The sequence below is a fragment of the Triturus cristatus genome, chromosome 4_1 (assembly GCF_964204655.1).
Source record: "Triturus cristatus chromosome 4_1, aTriCri1.1, whole genome shotgun sequence".
NCBI classification, from domain to species: Eukaryota; Metazoa; Chordata; class Amphibia; order Caudata; family Salamandridae; genus Triturus; species Triturus cristatus.
This window is the reverse complement of record NC_140585.1, coordinates 1,220,546,448-1,220,561,026: the sequence shown is the minus strand read 5'-3', so window position 1 is coordinate 1,220,561,026 and position 14,579 is coordinate 1,220,546,448. Positions and strand designations below refer to the sequence as shown.

The following is a 14,579-nucleotide window of genomic DNA, read 5'->3' as shown; positions in this document are numbered from 1 at the left end:
CTGAAGACCTCTTGGGGGTGTGGAGGGGTTGAGACAGAGAGCACATACAACATATTGCCTAAAGTTTGGTTCCTTTAGAATGAGGTGGATTTTCGAAGACTATGGCCTTTTTAAGCTGTGAGTACCTTGTACTGTTATGTTAAAATTAAAGAGGGATTTGCCATGCGACTGCGATGGGTGATTTGAGCATGTGAGTCTAAGAAGATACAAATGCTGGAGAACCAGGTACAGGTAAGTAACTAATTTTTAGTGATCATTTTAGACATAAAATTCAGACAATAGAAGAGAAATAGCATTTACTGTGCAGCAGAAGTTCCGCCTCTACTAATGTTGCAGTGCTAAGGTTTATAAATATCTTGTAATTATTTGTAATCCAGGTGAAAGAGTTGCCTACTTTGAAAGACATGGACTTCTTAAATACAAGCCAGAAAGTATATGTGACTGCGGAGCAGAAGAAAGCCTTCATGGAGAAATTAAAGAGAGATGTAGAGGTATGGTACAGTGATATAATCTTTTTTGCTTTTACCAATTTAAAGATTTCAACTATAATTTGTTAGTTTATATTTAGTGATAGATTTGTCTGATGGATACCTCTAACCACAGATATCAAAAGGAGACTTCTAGCCACAGATTCCTTAACTCAGAATTATCCCCAGGCATCAGACTGGATCCAGAGATTGTTCATGAGCAGTACCCCTGTGCATGAGTAGGTGCTGTCATTAGGCTCCGTGTAGCTTCATTGGCGTTGTCACACTCAAAATAACGTTTGCGGTGCTTATATAAGAGTCACCTATGTGCGCTGACGTCCGTTCTTCTCTTTTTTGCTCCAGTCAGCGCAGATCCGGGAAGAGCTACCCCTTATTCACTTTGACTACATGTTTTTCAAACCCCCAATGGTCCTAATGTTTTATTCCAGGACTTTGTATTTTTTATGGGGGGCAATGGGCTTGGTTACAATCCAAATTAAAACGTTTATTATGGCATGCAAGCCCAGAAAGCACAAGATGCGGGCCATCTATCTGCACGGTAATCCTGTTGCTCAGACTGTAGAATTTTCATACTTGGGAGTAGTTATGGGTGCTAGGATGAACTGGGGACCATGTATAGCCAAGGTGAGGCAGAAATCTTTAAGTTCGGTCAGCTACATCTTCAATTTGGCTGAACATATTGGGGAAAAATCTGTAGGCCCTATATTTGAAGTGTGCAAGAGAATGTGCCTCCCGATTCTTACCTATGGGGCAGGAATGTGGGTATTTTCAAACATAAGTCCCCTCCAAGTGCAGCAAAGTAGGGGACTTAGGCGACTCCTGGGTGTCCCACCTGCATACTCTTCCTTTATTGTACATCAGGCGCTTGGGATGGAGTATGCCGAGGGTACTATTAAGTTGTCTCCCTTGCGTGTTCTATTTGGGCTAATCCACATGCTTCATTAATGTTTGCCTCGCATGTGAGAAAGGCATGAAAATCCCCTTGGTTTGAATGAAGCTGGGTAGGTCGTCCCTTTTCACCAACCCTTGCACCATGTGAAAAACTGATATATTTTGGATTAAATCTGCATTTAAGGAAAGGTTTAGAGCTCTGATGGAGGACCATAAATACAATAAACGGTCCGTCAAAGAGTAGGCAGAGATTCACTTTTTCCTTTCCCTGGAGCCTTACAGAGAGTGAATTGATGACTCCAGGGACAGGCTACTGCTCACTAGGTTCAGGCTAGGTTATGTGTGGTGGTACCTTGGTTTTCCCCTTGGCCAATTTGAGCCCTCGGAAGTCTTATTGTGCCCATGTGATGAATACTCTCTGCAAAGCCTTTTGCATTTTACTTTCTATTTGCAATTTTTTATTGACCGTACAAAATAGTTTTTAATTCCAATTATATGAAATTATGGGATTAGAACCTCTAGATTAGCCCTTGTGTATCTGCAACAACTAGATACCCCATCTAACTGCCTTAACACTTGTTCTTTTTTAGGTCTCGCCTACGCAGCACGCAAGCGCTGCTTTGGAGTGACCTTTTGGAGTCACTCTGTACTTTTTGGTAAATACGTACATGTATTGCACTGTTTCCAATCAGTACTGGTGCATGTATAGCGTTTCCCTTGCGGAAGCGAGCAGCGGCGCCATCTGTTTGCAATTATGGCGCCAGCCGCTGCTCGCTCCCGTAAGGTAAACGCTGTAGATGGACGCGCTTGTTTTCTTTTGCTGTCTTCACTGGTGAGCAGCTGCGGCTCCCCTTTGCAGGGCAGCTTCGCGTCTGTATCCAGGGAGCAGTCGTGTAACCAAGGTGCCCTATCAGCAGGCGCTCGAGCTGGAGACTCAGACTCACACCCACCATTATCAGTCTCCCTTTACCTTACCGCTGACACGACCCTCATCTTCTTTTTGTCAGTTCCTTCCTCTTCTCTTTATTCCTTCCCCTTGTGCCACCCACCTCTCCTTCGTTACACTCTCTTCTTAGCCTTGTCACTGCACACCGAGTCACGTCTCACCTCCACTGCCGGACTATCTCTCCAGTACTCCTTGTCTCACACTCTCCTCCCCACCTGTCACAAGCATCCTCATTCATTTCCGATACTCTGTCTCCTTCTCCTCTGCCACCGCCTCTCCCGCCTTTATCAGATTCCCACTCCCGTCTGCCCTCCCCTCTTTTTCTCTCTCTCTCTCTCCTTTCCTTCTCAGTTTCTTATCTTTCTCTATCACTCCTTGTTCTTTACTGCGGCGCTTTCTCTCCAATAGTCCTTGTCACACTCTCCTTGTCGCCTGTCACCCCTTTCCACATTGGCATCTGTCACAGGCTCCTCGGTAACAGTGGCACTGTCCCTTTCCTCTGATGACCTGCCTGTCCCCTTCCCTCACCGACACTCCCTCTGCCAGACTTCCCCCACCCTGTCCGCCTGTCCCCGCCTTCCCTGGCCTCCTCTCTCCAGTGACAGCGGCCTGATTGCCCCCCTTGCCTCCAGAACAGCCCCCCGCAGCAGGTGCACCCTTCGCTCCTGTGCGTCCACGGGCAGCAGAGCAGCGCTCGCGTATGAAGAGAGGGAAAACACCGGCAGAGGCGCTCTTTCGACCTTCTGACTTTGATTTGACTTCGAGCCGCTATCACGTGCTCCAGCTTAGCATTCAGCAATTAACAACCCCCTTCATCTCTCAACCAAGGGGAGCTGCCCATGCCCCCCCCCCACCGCCATCACCCGCATTCCAGTTCATTCCTTGTGCGCATTAGTTTTAGCACTTAGCATGCAGTCAAGAAAGGGTATTCCTTATCGAGTTATAACTCGGAAATCTGAAGATTTACTCAACATGCCTAGTTGTAACTTTAATAAACAATTCGCCATTTTCCCCGGAATTCTCCCATACCAGCCTCTCAGAAACAGGGCCATTCTCTGAGCTCAGAAGGTCGCCTTTCGTTAAGCTTGCAAAACTGTCCTTAGCGTAACCGAACAGCGATGTTATCGCGCGGTTAATTATTCGTGGAGCGGCCTGCCTTCAGGCCGAAGCTGCCATGGCATGGTTGGCATTCCTGCCCTGCTGCAGGCCCGCACTTCAACCATGACCGCTTACCTTTGCTGTCGACCGGCGCATACGCTCACCCAGACAAGGCAGGCCCAGCTGCTGGAAAAGCCTGCTTCTCTTTCCATCATAAAAGGTGCAGTTTTCATGGCACAAATATTCCTTGTGCCACATTGTGAGAAGGGGTGTTAAATGGATGTGAACCATTGCAAACACCCAGTGATAGAAGTGGGCGGTATCGGAAGGGCACGGCGTGCCCCTACCTTCTAAATTTAACACAGACTGTTCCCCTACTTCTTTACTTTAGACATGCGTCCCAGGACGGCAGGAATAGGCCGAATTTAAAATATATTGCGTGATCGTCCAACCCTGTGTTTTTCAGATTAAGGAAGGTGTCTGCAGTTGCCACGACCTCCTCCCCCTTCCCCTCTGTGTCTGGGGGCAGGGGCCTGCAAAGCAACACTGTAGGACTAATCAATCTGCATGCGAAAACGACTTCCTTTGGTGGCCCTGCTGCTAGAGTCCGATTTACACCTCATTTAGTGAGGAGTCCCCCTGCCTGCCCCCACTGTGACCAATACAATGGTCACATCAGGGTGCATTTTAGGCACCACCCTTGACCTCATCTGCCCTTTATTTTCGGGCTCACACAGACTGACTACGCCACAAGGAAATGGAAAGTACTCCAGTGTAGAATTCCTGGCATACTATTCCCTAACCTTGGCGCTTTAAAAAACAAGCATTTACAATGCAATAGGTCTCGCATTTTCAAAACTTTGACCTATTGGTATTGTAAATGACAATATCTTTTATTATTGCAGGTGTTTTAAACATAAATAAAAGGCATTGTCATGTACAATGGCAATAGCTATAAATCTCGCAAATGCGAGACCTATTGCATTGCAAATGCTTGTTTAAATGTGCAGTCAGTAGAAGGACATCATTAAGATTTCAACTGGAAGGCCTTATTTTATGATGGAAGCCATGTACAGTTGGGTGGGGTCTAGTCCTCTGATACAGAAAAAGAGGCAACAACATATTGCACTAGGTCAAAGAGACCAGCAAATAGAAACTGGTGCCTAGAAAACTCTAAATATGACATAACGGCACTTACCGAATAGGAAAATATAGGAGGAAGCCACATACGTGGTGAGAACGCCACGAGGTCCAAGGGGGAGACCCTTCTGAGGGATGTAATCACCTAATCCGATAGCTCCAAAAATCGTAGTGTGGAGGCCAGAGTTCTTCGTACAAGAAGTGGGCAATCGGCTGATGGAAAAAATACAGTCAAAAGATCACCTGACTATCACCAGAAAGATTAAACTTGGCATCAAAAACCCTTGGAGTAAAAATACAGACAGACTGACATCTAGCCATTCAGAGGGGGAGACAGCAGCTGCCTGATGCCAGAAAGTGTTACCAAACAAGAACAGATTGACAGTAGGCTCCACGAGGGTGTATCTAAAAAGGGTCACAATCCTGAAAACATGAGAATCTCCTGAGGGAATGAAATATCACGGTAGCCAACATGGGAATAGGAAGTCCCTAGAGCAAAAGCGAATAATCTGATAGACATCTAGCTGCAGATTCATTACTTGTGAACTTCCAGGTGTAAGGCTGGACCCAGACGACTTTTGATAGCAGTACCCCTATGCGCCACCCCGATGCGCTGAAGTTTGTTCTTTTCTTTCCACACCAGCCAGTACAGGCCCGTTGAAGAGAGCTACCCCCTGTCACTTTTTGACTGACTTTTTTTTGTACTTTTTGTCAATGTTTTTGGTGTGTAGGATGTCAAGTAAGAAGGCCTCTGTGTTCAAACCGTGCAGCGCTAGTCACCGCGCCAGTTCGGTCATTAGCCCCAATCTGGTATGTCTTTGGTGCCTGGAGCGCGACCACGACCCAAAGTCGTGCTCCGATTGATGGGCCATGGCGCCGAAAGATTTGAGGAAGCATTCCGTAAAGCTGCTTACGGCCAGAAGTCTGGTGCCACGGAGATCTCGCTCCTGGTCGCGAGGAAGGTCTGAACACTGCTCTAGAGGATCAAAGTCTTCTTCCTCCCACTCTGTCATCGAGGTCGGCTAAGAAGCACCATAAAAAGCACAAGAATTCAAAGCATGCTTCGAATTCGCCCCATCTGTCACTCGAGGCAGAAGAATCTCGCAGTCGAAGCTCTGCTGTGCGGAGCTGGTGCCTGGGTCAACTCCACGTTTCCCTCCCTTTTCAGGGCCAGAAGTGACCCCGCACAGTTAAAAGAATTCTATGATGCCATGTGTGCAATATTTGGGCAGCCTGGGTTCCGCGCCTCCGGCTCTAGCGCCATGGGTTCCTCTTAAATCTGTTGCTGGGTCCAGACCGTCGCCGGTCGTACCACTTTAACCTTCCCCTGCACTGCATCTGATGCAGAGACACTCGATGTCGCTGGCCCCCATCAGTGGTGCCTCCCCCATCATTTCGGACGACACAGTTTGTCCACCAGTGCCAATAGAGTCGTTGGACTCCATGTGGTGTCTGTGCCTTATTCTGAAGGGCAAGGCTTGGATGAAGATTGGAAGGGGCAGCAGCCAACAAGGAAATGGATTGGTACGAAGACCTCAGTGATGCCAGCGGGTTGGACATCCCAGAGCCTGGCATGCTGTCGCCTCCTAACCTGGCTATGGAGGAGGGGCTTCCTTTGCAATTGTGGTGCGTAGGGCTGTGGAGGTCTTGGACCTGCAGCTTTCTACAGTGGCGGTCAAAACCAATGTGTTCACGGAGGTTCTGCAGTCTGGTGTCTCCAACTCGGAACCCCTGCTTGCATTTAATGAGACCTTGACAAATGGACTGCTGGGCACCTGGTCCAAGCCTAGCACAATGGCTCCTGTGAACTGTACTATCGCCCTCCGCCATCCCCCTGCACTGGGCGACCCAGTTTCCTCTCCATACACCCCAGCCTGGCAAGCTTAGTGGTCCAAGCCTCTGCTTCCCGTTGTGCGTTCCCTTCTCCACCCCAGGATAAAGAATCCATATGTTCTGAACGCTTTTGTAAGAAGATATTCTCTTCCACCAGCCTAGCATTGCGGTTGGTAAACAGTGCATGCCTCTTGTGCCGTTAATCCCAAGCACTATGGGAAATGGTTGCACATGTGCTGCCACAAGTCCCGGAGGAGGCCCGGGCTGTCCTTTTCCAGGCTGTTGCCAATGGTAGAGATGCAGCAAAGTTTACCATACGCTATGGCCTAGACTAGACAGACTTCCTGGGCAGAGCGATTTCATAGACAGTGGCCTTTAGGAGCCAAGCCTGGCTGAGAACGTCTTGTTTTTCAGGGGATGTCCAAGCCAACCTTATGGACATGCCCTTTGATGGCTCTCGTCTCATCGGAGACAGGTCGGACATTGCGCTCAATTGTTTTAAGGAGTCGGAGGGCAACGGCCAAGTCTTTGGGCCTCTCAGTGTCATCCTGGCCTCTGACCTCCTTTCGTTGCTAGAGAAGGGGCTTCCAACCATGCCATCCCTACCCCAGTCAGAGGACAGCGCAAGCTCCGCAACCTCTGCGTGGCTGCGGTTCACCCTGACCCCAGGGGTCAGGAGGCCAGAAGTCAGGTCAGGCAGCAACCCCCTCCAAACCTTGCTAGTCCGACCCTCCCAGATCCGGGACGTCCAGTTGGTGGCAGTATACGCCATCACCTCCACCACTGGCGGGATATCATCTTGGACAGGTGGGTTTTGTAAATAGTCCGAAGGGGCTACTCCCTTCCCTTTGGGACTACCCTTACCTCCATGCCTCCAACGTAAGATTGGCTGACTGAAGATCACCTTGCCTTACTTCGCAAGGAAGTCAAAACTCTCTTGGCCAAGGGAGCTATAGAGAGGGTTCCCGGTTTAGAAATAGGCTGTGGTTGTTGTTCTCGCTATTTTCTGGTTCCAAAGAAGGGTGGAGGCCTTCATCCTATCCTCGACCTCAGAGCCCTCAACTACTTCCTCAACAAGGAAAAGTTTAAGATGCTCACTCTTGCTCAGGTCCTGTCTGCCCTGGACCCGGGATACTGGATTGCAGCGTTGGACTTGCAGAACGCCTATTTCCATATTCCTGTCCTGCCTGCCCATCGCCGCTACCTGCGGTTTACTGCGGACCACAAGCACTTCCAGTTTGCCGTGCTACCCTTTTGGCCTCACCAGTGCCCCTTGAGTGTTCACCAAGGTGATGGCGGTGGTCGCATCCCACCTGCAGAGATCAGGGGTTCCAGTCTTCCCCTATCTTGATGACTGGTTGTTGAAGGTGGGCTTGTCCCAAGCAGTCGTCTCCCACCTCGAGACTGTGACAAACCTCCTTCATTCACTAGAGTTCACAAACAACGTGCCGAAGACACACCTTACTCCCTCTCGACACTCCCGTTCATCGGACCAGTTCTGGACACGTTGCAGTTTTGGGCTTTTCCTCCAGAGCGGCGAGTCCAGGATATTCAGGCTATGATACCGATGTTTCAGCCTCTATTCTGGTTTTCAGTGAGACTGATTCTGTGGCTGCTGGGCCTCACGACCTCTTGCATCCTGCTAGTGGATCGTGCCAGAATGCACATGCGGGCTCTGCGCTGGGACCTGAAGTTCCGATGGGCGCAGCATCAGGAAAATCTCACTGACCTCATTCAGATATCAGAGGGCACTGCGAACGTTCTGAAATGGTGGTTACCAAACCGCGATTGGGTCAGAGGCAGACCTCTCTCCCTTCCCCACCCAGACGTCACAGTGGTGACGGATGCGTTTCTTCTAGGATGGGGCGGCCATCTGGGAGAGGTGGAGATCAGAGGACCCTGGTCTCCGGCGGAAACCGGGCTCCACATCAACTTGTTGACGCTTCATGCGATTCATTTGGCACTGTAAGCCTTCATACCATTGTAGGAAAGTGGGTTTCTGTTGCAGTAACCCCCCCCCCCCCCCCCTTTTTGCCTGGCACTTTGACTTGATGTGCCCTGGGTCCCTGCCAATCAGGTTCCCTGGGCCTCTTTTCTTTCCCAAAACTGTACCTTTGTACCCACAATTAGCACATCTCTGGCTACAGGTAAGCCCCTTGTAAAAGGTATCATGGGTACCAAGGACATTGTGACCAGGGAAGGCCTCTAAGGGCTGTAGCACCTATTTTGCCAACCTTAGAGACCCTGGACCTTGACACCCACACACTGCCATTGCAGGCTGCATGTTTTGGTGCGGAGATAAGTGAAGAGATGACATGGCACACATCCCTGTGTGCCATGCCTGCAACTCACTGTCTTGGGCCTAAGTCACCCCTCAAGCAGGATGCACTAGCCCACAGGTGAGGGTACAGTTGCATGAGCACTGTACCCCACCCATGTCTAAGTCCAGTCTTAGACATTGTAAGTGCAGTAAAGCCATACACTGTACATGGTCTGGGAGTTGGTCATTACGAACTCCACAGCTCCCTAATGGCTTGTCTGGTAGCAAACCTCTCAGCACATTAAACCTAATTTGATGCCAGTGTGGGATTTAATGTAAAATGCACTCAGAGGGCATCTTCGAGATGCCCCCTGAAAAACGACCAGCCCAGGTTTGGTTCCTGAATGGCTGCCCACCATTTGCTGCCACCAGACAGGTTTCTGGAGCCCTGAGTAGAGGGCCTCTGCTCTTTGGGTCCAGAAACAAAGCCCAACCTGGACAGAGGTCTCATGCCTCCTCCCCCAGAATGGACTGGGTCCACGAAGAGGAAGCTTCAAAGGCCTGCCACCTTTGTAAGTTGTCCCTGCCTATTGTTGCCCCCAGCAACTGGCTCCCACTGGTTCTGACCACTGCTTGGGCAGGATAATCGGCTGGAAAACCAAGTTAGGAGGAGAGGTGTGCCCACCTTTGTCAACCCCACCCATCAGGTGGGAAAGGCGAGGTGAAGCACACATCTCAGTCCCCTCCATCTTGAAGAGGAGGGGACCCAGACAATTAGAGGCTCATGCGCCCTCCCACTGGAGTGTGGCATAATAGGGAGTGTACCCACCATAAGGAAGGTACCTGTTGGTCCCGACCTGCACACCCCTGTAAACACCCTTTAAATGTAGTATTTAGGGGTGACCCTGAGCCTTGCCTCCCTAGATTCCTGAAACCTACGAAGGAGGAGGATGGAAGAAGTTGCACAGCAGAAGAGACTGTTGAGAAGAACTGACTTGGCCCCAGCCTATCGACCGAGACTGTTGAGCAGAACTGACTTGGCCCCAGCCTATCGGACCGTCTGCAGTTTCCAGAGATCCTGCAGCAAAAGTCGACTTGTCCTATAGCCAATCAATCAATCAAGGTTGGTAAAGCACAAGTACTCACCCGTGAGGGTCCCAAGGCGTGGGGGGTGGGGGAGACAGGCAGGGGCGGCCCCGTTGAGTGCTGGAGTCACCTGAAAAGCCAGGTCTTGAGGTCCTTCCTGAACTGGGGCACTGTGGGAGATTGCCAGAGGGGGAGGGTGTTCCAGGCTTTGGCTACGAGGTAGGACTTACCTCCCGTTCTAGTCTTGCTGATACGTGGAACGGTGGCCAGTGAGAGCTGGGCTGATCGTAGGTGTCCTTTTGGTGCTTGGAAGGGGAGGCGACCGTTCAAGTATTCCCTTCCGGTGTTGTGAAGGGCCTTGTTGAGTGGGTGAGAAGTTTGAAGGTTATTCTTCTTTTGACTGGAAGCCAGTGGAGATCACGGAGGTGTTGGGCCATGTGACTGGGGATATCGAGGATCAGTCTGGCTGCAGCGTTCTGGACAGTCTGGAGTTTGCGAAGGAGTTTCTTGTTGATTCCAGCGTAGAGCGCTGCCGTAGTCCAGTCTGCTGCTGATGAGTGCGTGCATGACAGTTTTTCTGGGTTCGGTTGAGATCCATCTGAAGGTCTTTCGAAACATGCAGAGGGTGTTGAAGCAGGTCGAGGATACGGCGTTGATCTGGCCGTTCATTGTGAGCGATGTGTCTAGTATGATGCCAGTGACCTCTAGAACCCCTGAAAGGACTAACTGCCTTTCACAAAGACTGGATCTCCTGCGAACAGCAGCTCTGTTCCAAAGAAACTCGAAAGAAAGACTGAGCCTGCTGAGGACGAAGAAACTCGACGCCTGGAACCACCACTGCACCCGTCGCCTACGGCCGAGTCCAAATGGTCCACCGGTCCCAGCGAGGTCCCCCAGTGCTCCAGAGTCCCAGTCCACCATGGGTTGACCCCTTCAGGACTCCCCGATGTCGCCTGCAGCCTCTGCATGGAGAACCACCCAACTGAGAGTGGCCCGGTGAGGTGAAATCCGACCTCAACATGCACCCCTGCATCGCCCTAGAGAAAAGGACATGAGGTGCACCTACGTCCTCGAGCCTTCCAACATACCTGGCCAGCTGTTGGTTCCTCCCGGAAGACTTCCTGGACTGAGCCTGCAGCCAAAATCGGCAACCTCCATAGGATTGCATTAGGCTCCTGACCCCTCCTAAGCACCCTGCACCTTGCTGCTCCCGTGCCGCTGATGGTGTGCACTTGGTGCCATCATGGGACCCCCTTTGCCCAGACCTTATCCCTAGGAGCTTGGTTCCCAGAACCAAGTGACCTGCTCCTAAGCAGCCCTCAACCGACTGCCCCTTAGCCCCATTGGTTAACTTTGGGCTTCTGCACTCTGCACCCAGCCGCCCGAGTGCGGCTGATGGTGTGATTTGAATGCCTAACTGGACCTTGGGTAACCGTAGTCCTACATTCCAAAAGCCATACTTGGAGGTCATTTACTAACCTGTAAACCGTTAACACTATCTTCCTCCATTGGAACCAATGTTATGATTTTTTTGTCCAAAATTCTTCTAAGTGTTGAATTGACTTTGTGTATGAAAAAACAAAATAACTTTCTTTGACCTAAAAACTTACCTGTGTTTTGTGAAATCCATAGTGTTATATCTATGCAGATCACCCCGAGTAGCAAAAGTAATCTAAAAGTACTCTAAAGTAATTTCTATGTATTTTTTTTTTTTTTTTTTTTTTTTTTTTTGAAACCGTTTATTGCAGTTTATAGAAGTTACAGGTATGGGCCTACAACCACACGGCCGGCCGCTAGAGCATCAAAAGCATATTACATACATACAGCAAAAAATTTTCTCAGCGGTGCACAGTAGGAAGACAGGAGTGATCAATGGTGCAGGCCTCACAGCTCCATGCCCACAGTACGGTTCCATTTTCTTAATACAAAACAACATAAACAAACCACAACCGCAAGGCAACCCTCGATCCAAAGTGACAACACGTGCTCCATAAGTGGGGGATCCAAACCAGCAGCAAAATTCTGAAGAGGGGGACGGGAGTAGATCAGGGACTGGGGGATCGCGCGCCCGCGGCCAAGGGAGGGGCGCCATCTAGGGAGACGGAGCCGGCGAGGCCGCTGGTAGCAGCGGCGGCTCACAAATACCCCCGCGGTAGGCGTTCCAGGGGCCCCAGAGTTTCATCCACGCCCCAGGCTTACCCCTCGCCACATACACCACCTTTTCACGAAACATACACCAATCCATATGTTCTTTCCAGGCAGACACCGCAGGGGGCCTCTGGGATCCCCACAATTGGGCAATATCACGCTTGGCTATCATGTATCCCAGCGTCACCCACCGCGCCTGCGGGACCGAGTAGTCATTTGGTTCCCAGACATTCAGCAAGCATCTCCTCGCTTCAGGCAGCAGCGCGACACGCGTAACCATTCGTAGAACCTCATGCACACCACGCCAGAATCGCTCCACCTTCGGGCACTCCCACAGTATATGCATGAAAGTCGCCAACGCACCACAGCCACGCTTACACATTCCATCACCGGCAAAACCCATACGTAAAAGCCTTGGCCCCGTCACATAGACCCGGTGAAGGATCTTGAGCTGGACGAAACGAAGGCGAGCCGGGATGGCCACCTCTTTCGGAGAGGCCACCGCGGAAATCCAATCCTCGTCGTCCAGCTCCAGCCCGTCGGCAACCCACGCCTCGCGGAGACTAGTCAGCAGACACGATCTATCGTTAATCAATTTTTTGTATATGAGGGAGATCGTGCTGTCCGGGACATGGCCATCTAGCACTCTGTCCTCCAGGGGGGAAGACTCCGGAATGGATGCAACATCCGGGAAGTCGGAGCCCAGCGCATGGCGGACCTGTAGGTACCGAAAGTACTCACTGCCCTGCAGCTGAAACTCCGCCTGCAGCGTCTCAAAAGTTTTGAATCCCCCCCTCGTCCAGAGATCTCCCACCGTGCTGATTCCGATCGTGTCCCACTTTTCGAAGCCCTTCGACGTCCACAGGGAGCCCAACCTCTCAGATGCATACAGCGGAGACGCTCGGGTCAAACGGTCCTTCCACCCCATAGCTGCATTGGCCGCGTGCCAGACACGCACCATGACACGCGTCGGTCCCGTCAAACGGGAGTCGGGCGCGCCAGAGTAGAGCGCTCGATTATAATCGCCACCGGGCAGAAGCGTCCTGTCCATCTCAAATGCCGGGTTCAAGGCGGGCCCGTAAAGGCCATGGTTAATTGCAGCTAGTTGGGAGGCCCAGTAATACCGTTTGATGTCCGGGAGGGCGACCCCTCCATCGTACCACGGGAGCGTCAATTTAGCAAGAGCAATACGCGGCCTCCCGTCCCAGAACAGGCGCCGCTGGAGGCCCTCCACCTCGCGAAAGTAGCGTGCCGGGACCAAGTCCATGGTATTCTGGAGGGCGTAGAGGAAGCGCGGCAGGGACATCATTTTAAATAAGGCCGCTCGGCCGAGCGGCGAGAGCGGCAGACGCCGCCAGCGCACCACGTCCTCCCGCAGACGCCGGAGGGGGGGCAACAAGTTCCGCTCATAGCGGGCCTCCGGGTCAAGAGTGATATATATACCCAGGTACCGGAAACCCTGGGAGGCAATCTGGATCGGACAGTCCCGTGGCAGGACCGGGGCCTCCCCGGAGAGCACATAGACACAGGATTTCGCCCAGTTGATGACCAGGCCTGAGTTGCGACCGAAGGAGCGCAAAACATCAACCAGGACGATCAGTGACTTGCGCGGGGAGGCGAGATACAAAAGGATATCGTCAGCATAGAGGGACACGCGGTCCTCATGCTCGGGGGTCCAGCGGAGACCACGGATAGAAGGGTGCCACCGCAGCCACTCCGCCAGGGGCTCCATGGCCAGGGCGAACAGGAGAGGCGACAGGGGGCAACCCTGTCGCGTGCCCCGCCCCAGCGCAAATGGGGCAGATACTCGCCCATTCACCACCACCTGCGCCAACGGGCCCGAATATAGCAATTTGACCCAGCTGACGAAGCCCGGGCCAAACCCAAACCTCGCCAGCATCGCCCAAATATAGGGCCATTCGAGCGTATCAAACGCCATGGTGGCGTCCAAGGACGCCAAGATGGCCGGCTCCCGCACAAACGGGACACGTGCGAGCACCCCGTGTAAGCGCCGCAGATTAAGCGCCGTGTTGCGGTGTGGTATAAAGCCCGATTGGTCTTGGTGGACCAAATCGCCCACCACGCCAACCAACCGGTTGGCCAACACCTTGGCGAGGATTTTGGGCTCCGCGTTCAGAAGCGAAATCGGCCTATAGGATGTGACTCGCTCACGGGGCTTCCCCTCCTTATGGATCACCACAATTGTAGCCAGACGCTGGTCCGGCGGGAGGGAGCCCTGCGAGTGGGCCGCAAGGAACATCGCGCGCAGGTGGGGCGCCAGCACATCCGGGCGTAGCTTGTATAGCTCAATGGGAATACCATTGGGGCCCATGGCCTTGCCGGATGCAACCGAGCGAATAGCCGAGGCAATTTCGTCCGAGGTGGGCGGGGCATCCAGCGAATCCCTGTCCTCCACCGTAAGGGATGGCAGTGCGATGTCCCGAAGCAAGGCATGGGAATCTTCCTCCGAACAGGGAGAAACCGGGGAGTAGACTTCGCGGAAATAATCCGCGAAGCAGGAGACAATGGCTTCCGGCTCAGTGACGCACACACCATCCACGCTCTCAATCAAAGGCACCACACGGCTCGCTCTTTCCCTCTTGTCCAACCACGCAATCAATTTGCCAGCCTTGTCACCCACATCATACAATCGCCCCTGCTGCTCTCTACTGAGGCCCCTGGCCGCCTC

General features: G+C 52.0%; 1 protein-coding gene across 3 annotated transcripts in view; it reads left to right on the top strand.

Annotated features, from left to right (window-relative positions):
- Nucleotides 1-14,579, top strand: part of PIP4K2C (phosphatidylinositol-5-phosphate 4-kinase type 2 gamma) — a 310,827-nt gene that overhangs the window by 156,392 nt on the left and 139,856 nt on the right. For all 3 annotated transcript variants that reach the window (XM_085654599.1, XM_085654598.1, XM_085654597.1), the window contains exon 7: nucleotides 378-491. In XM_085654599.1, coding sequence (XP_085510725.1) covers nucleotides 378-491 — 114 coding nt within the window. The remainder of the gene's footprint in view (nucleotides 1-377; nucleotides 492-14,579) is intronic.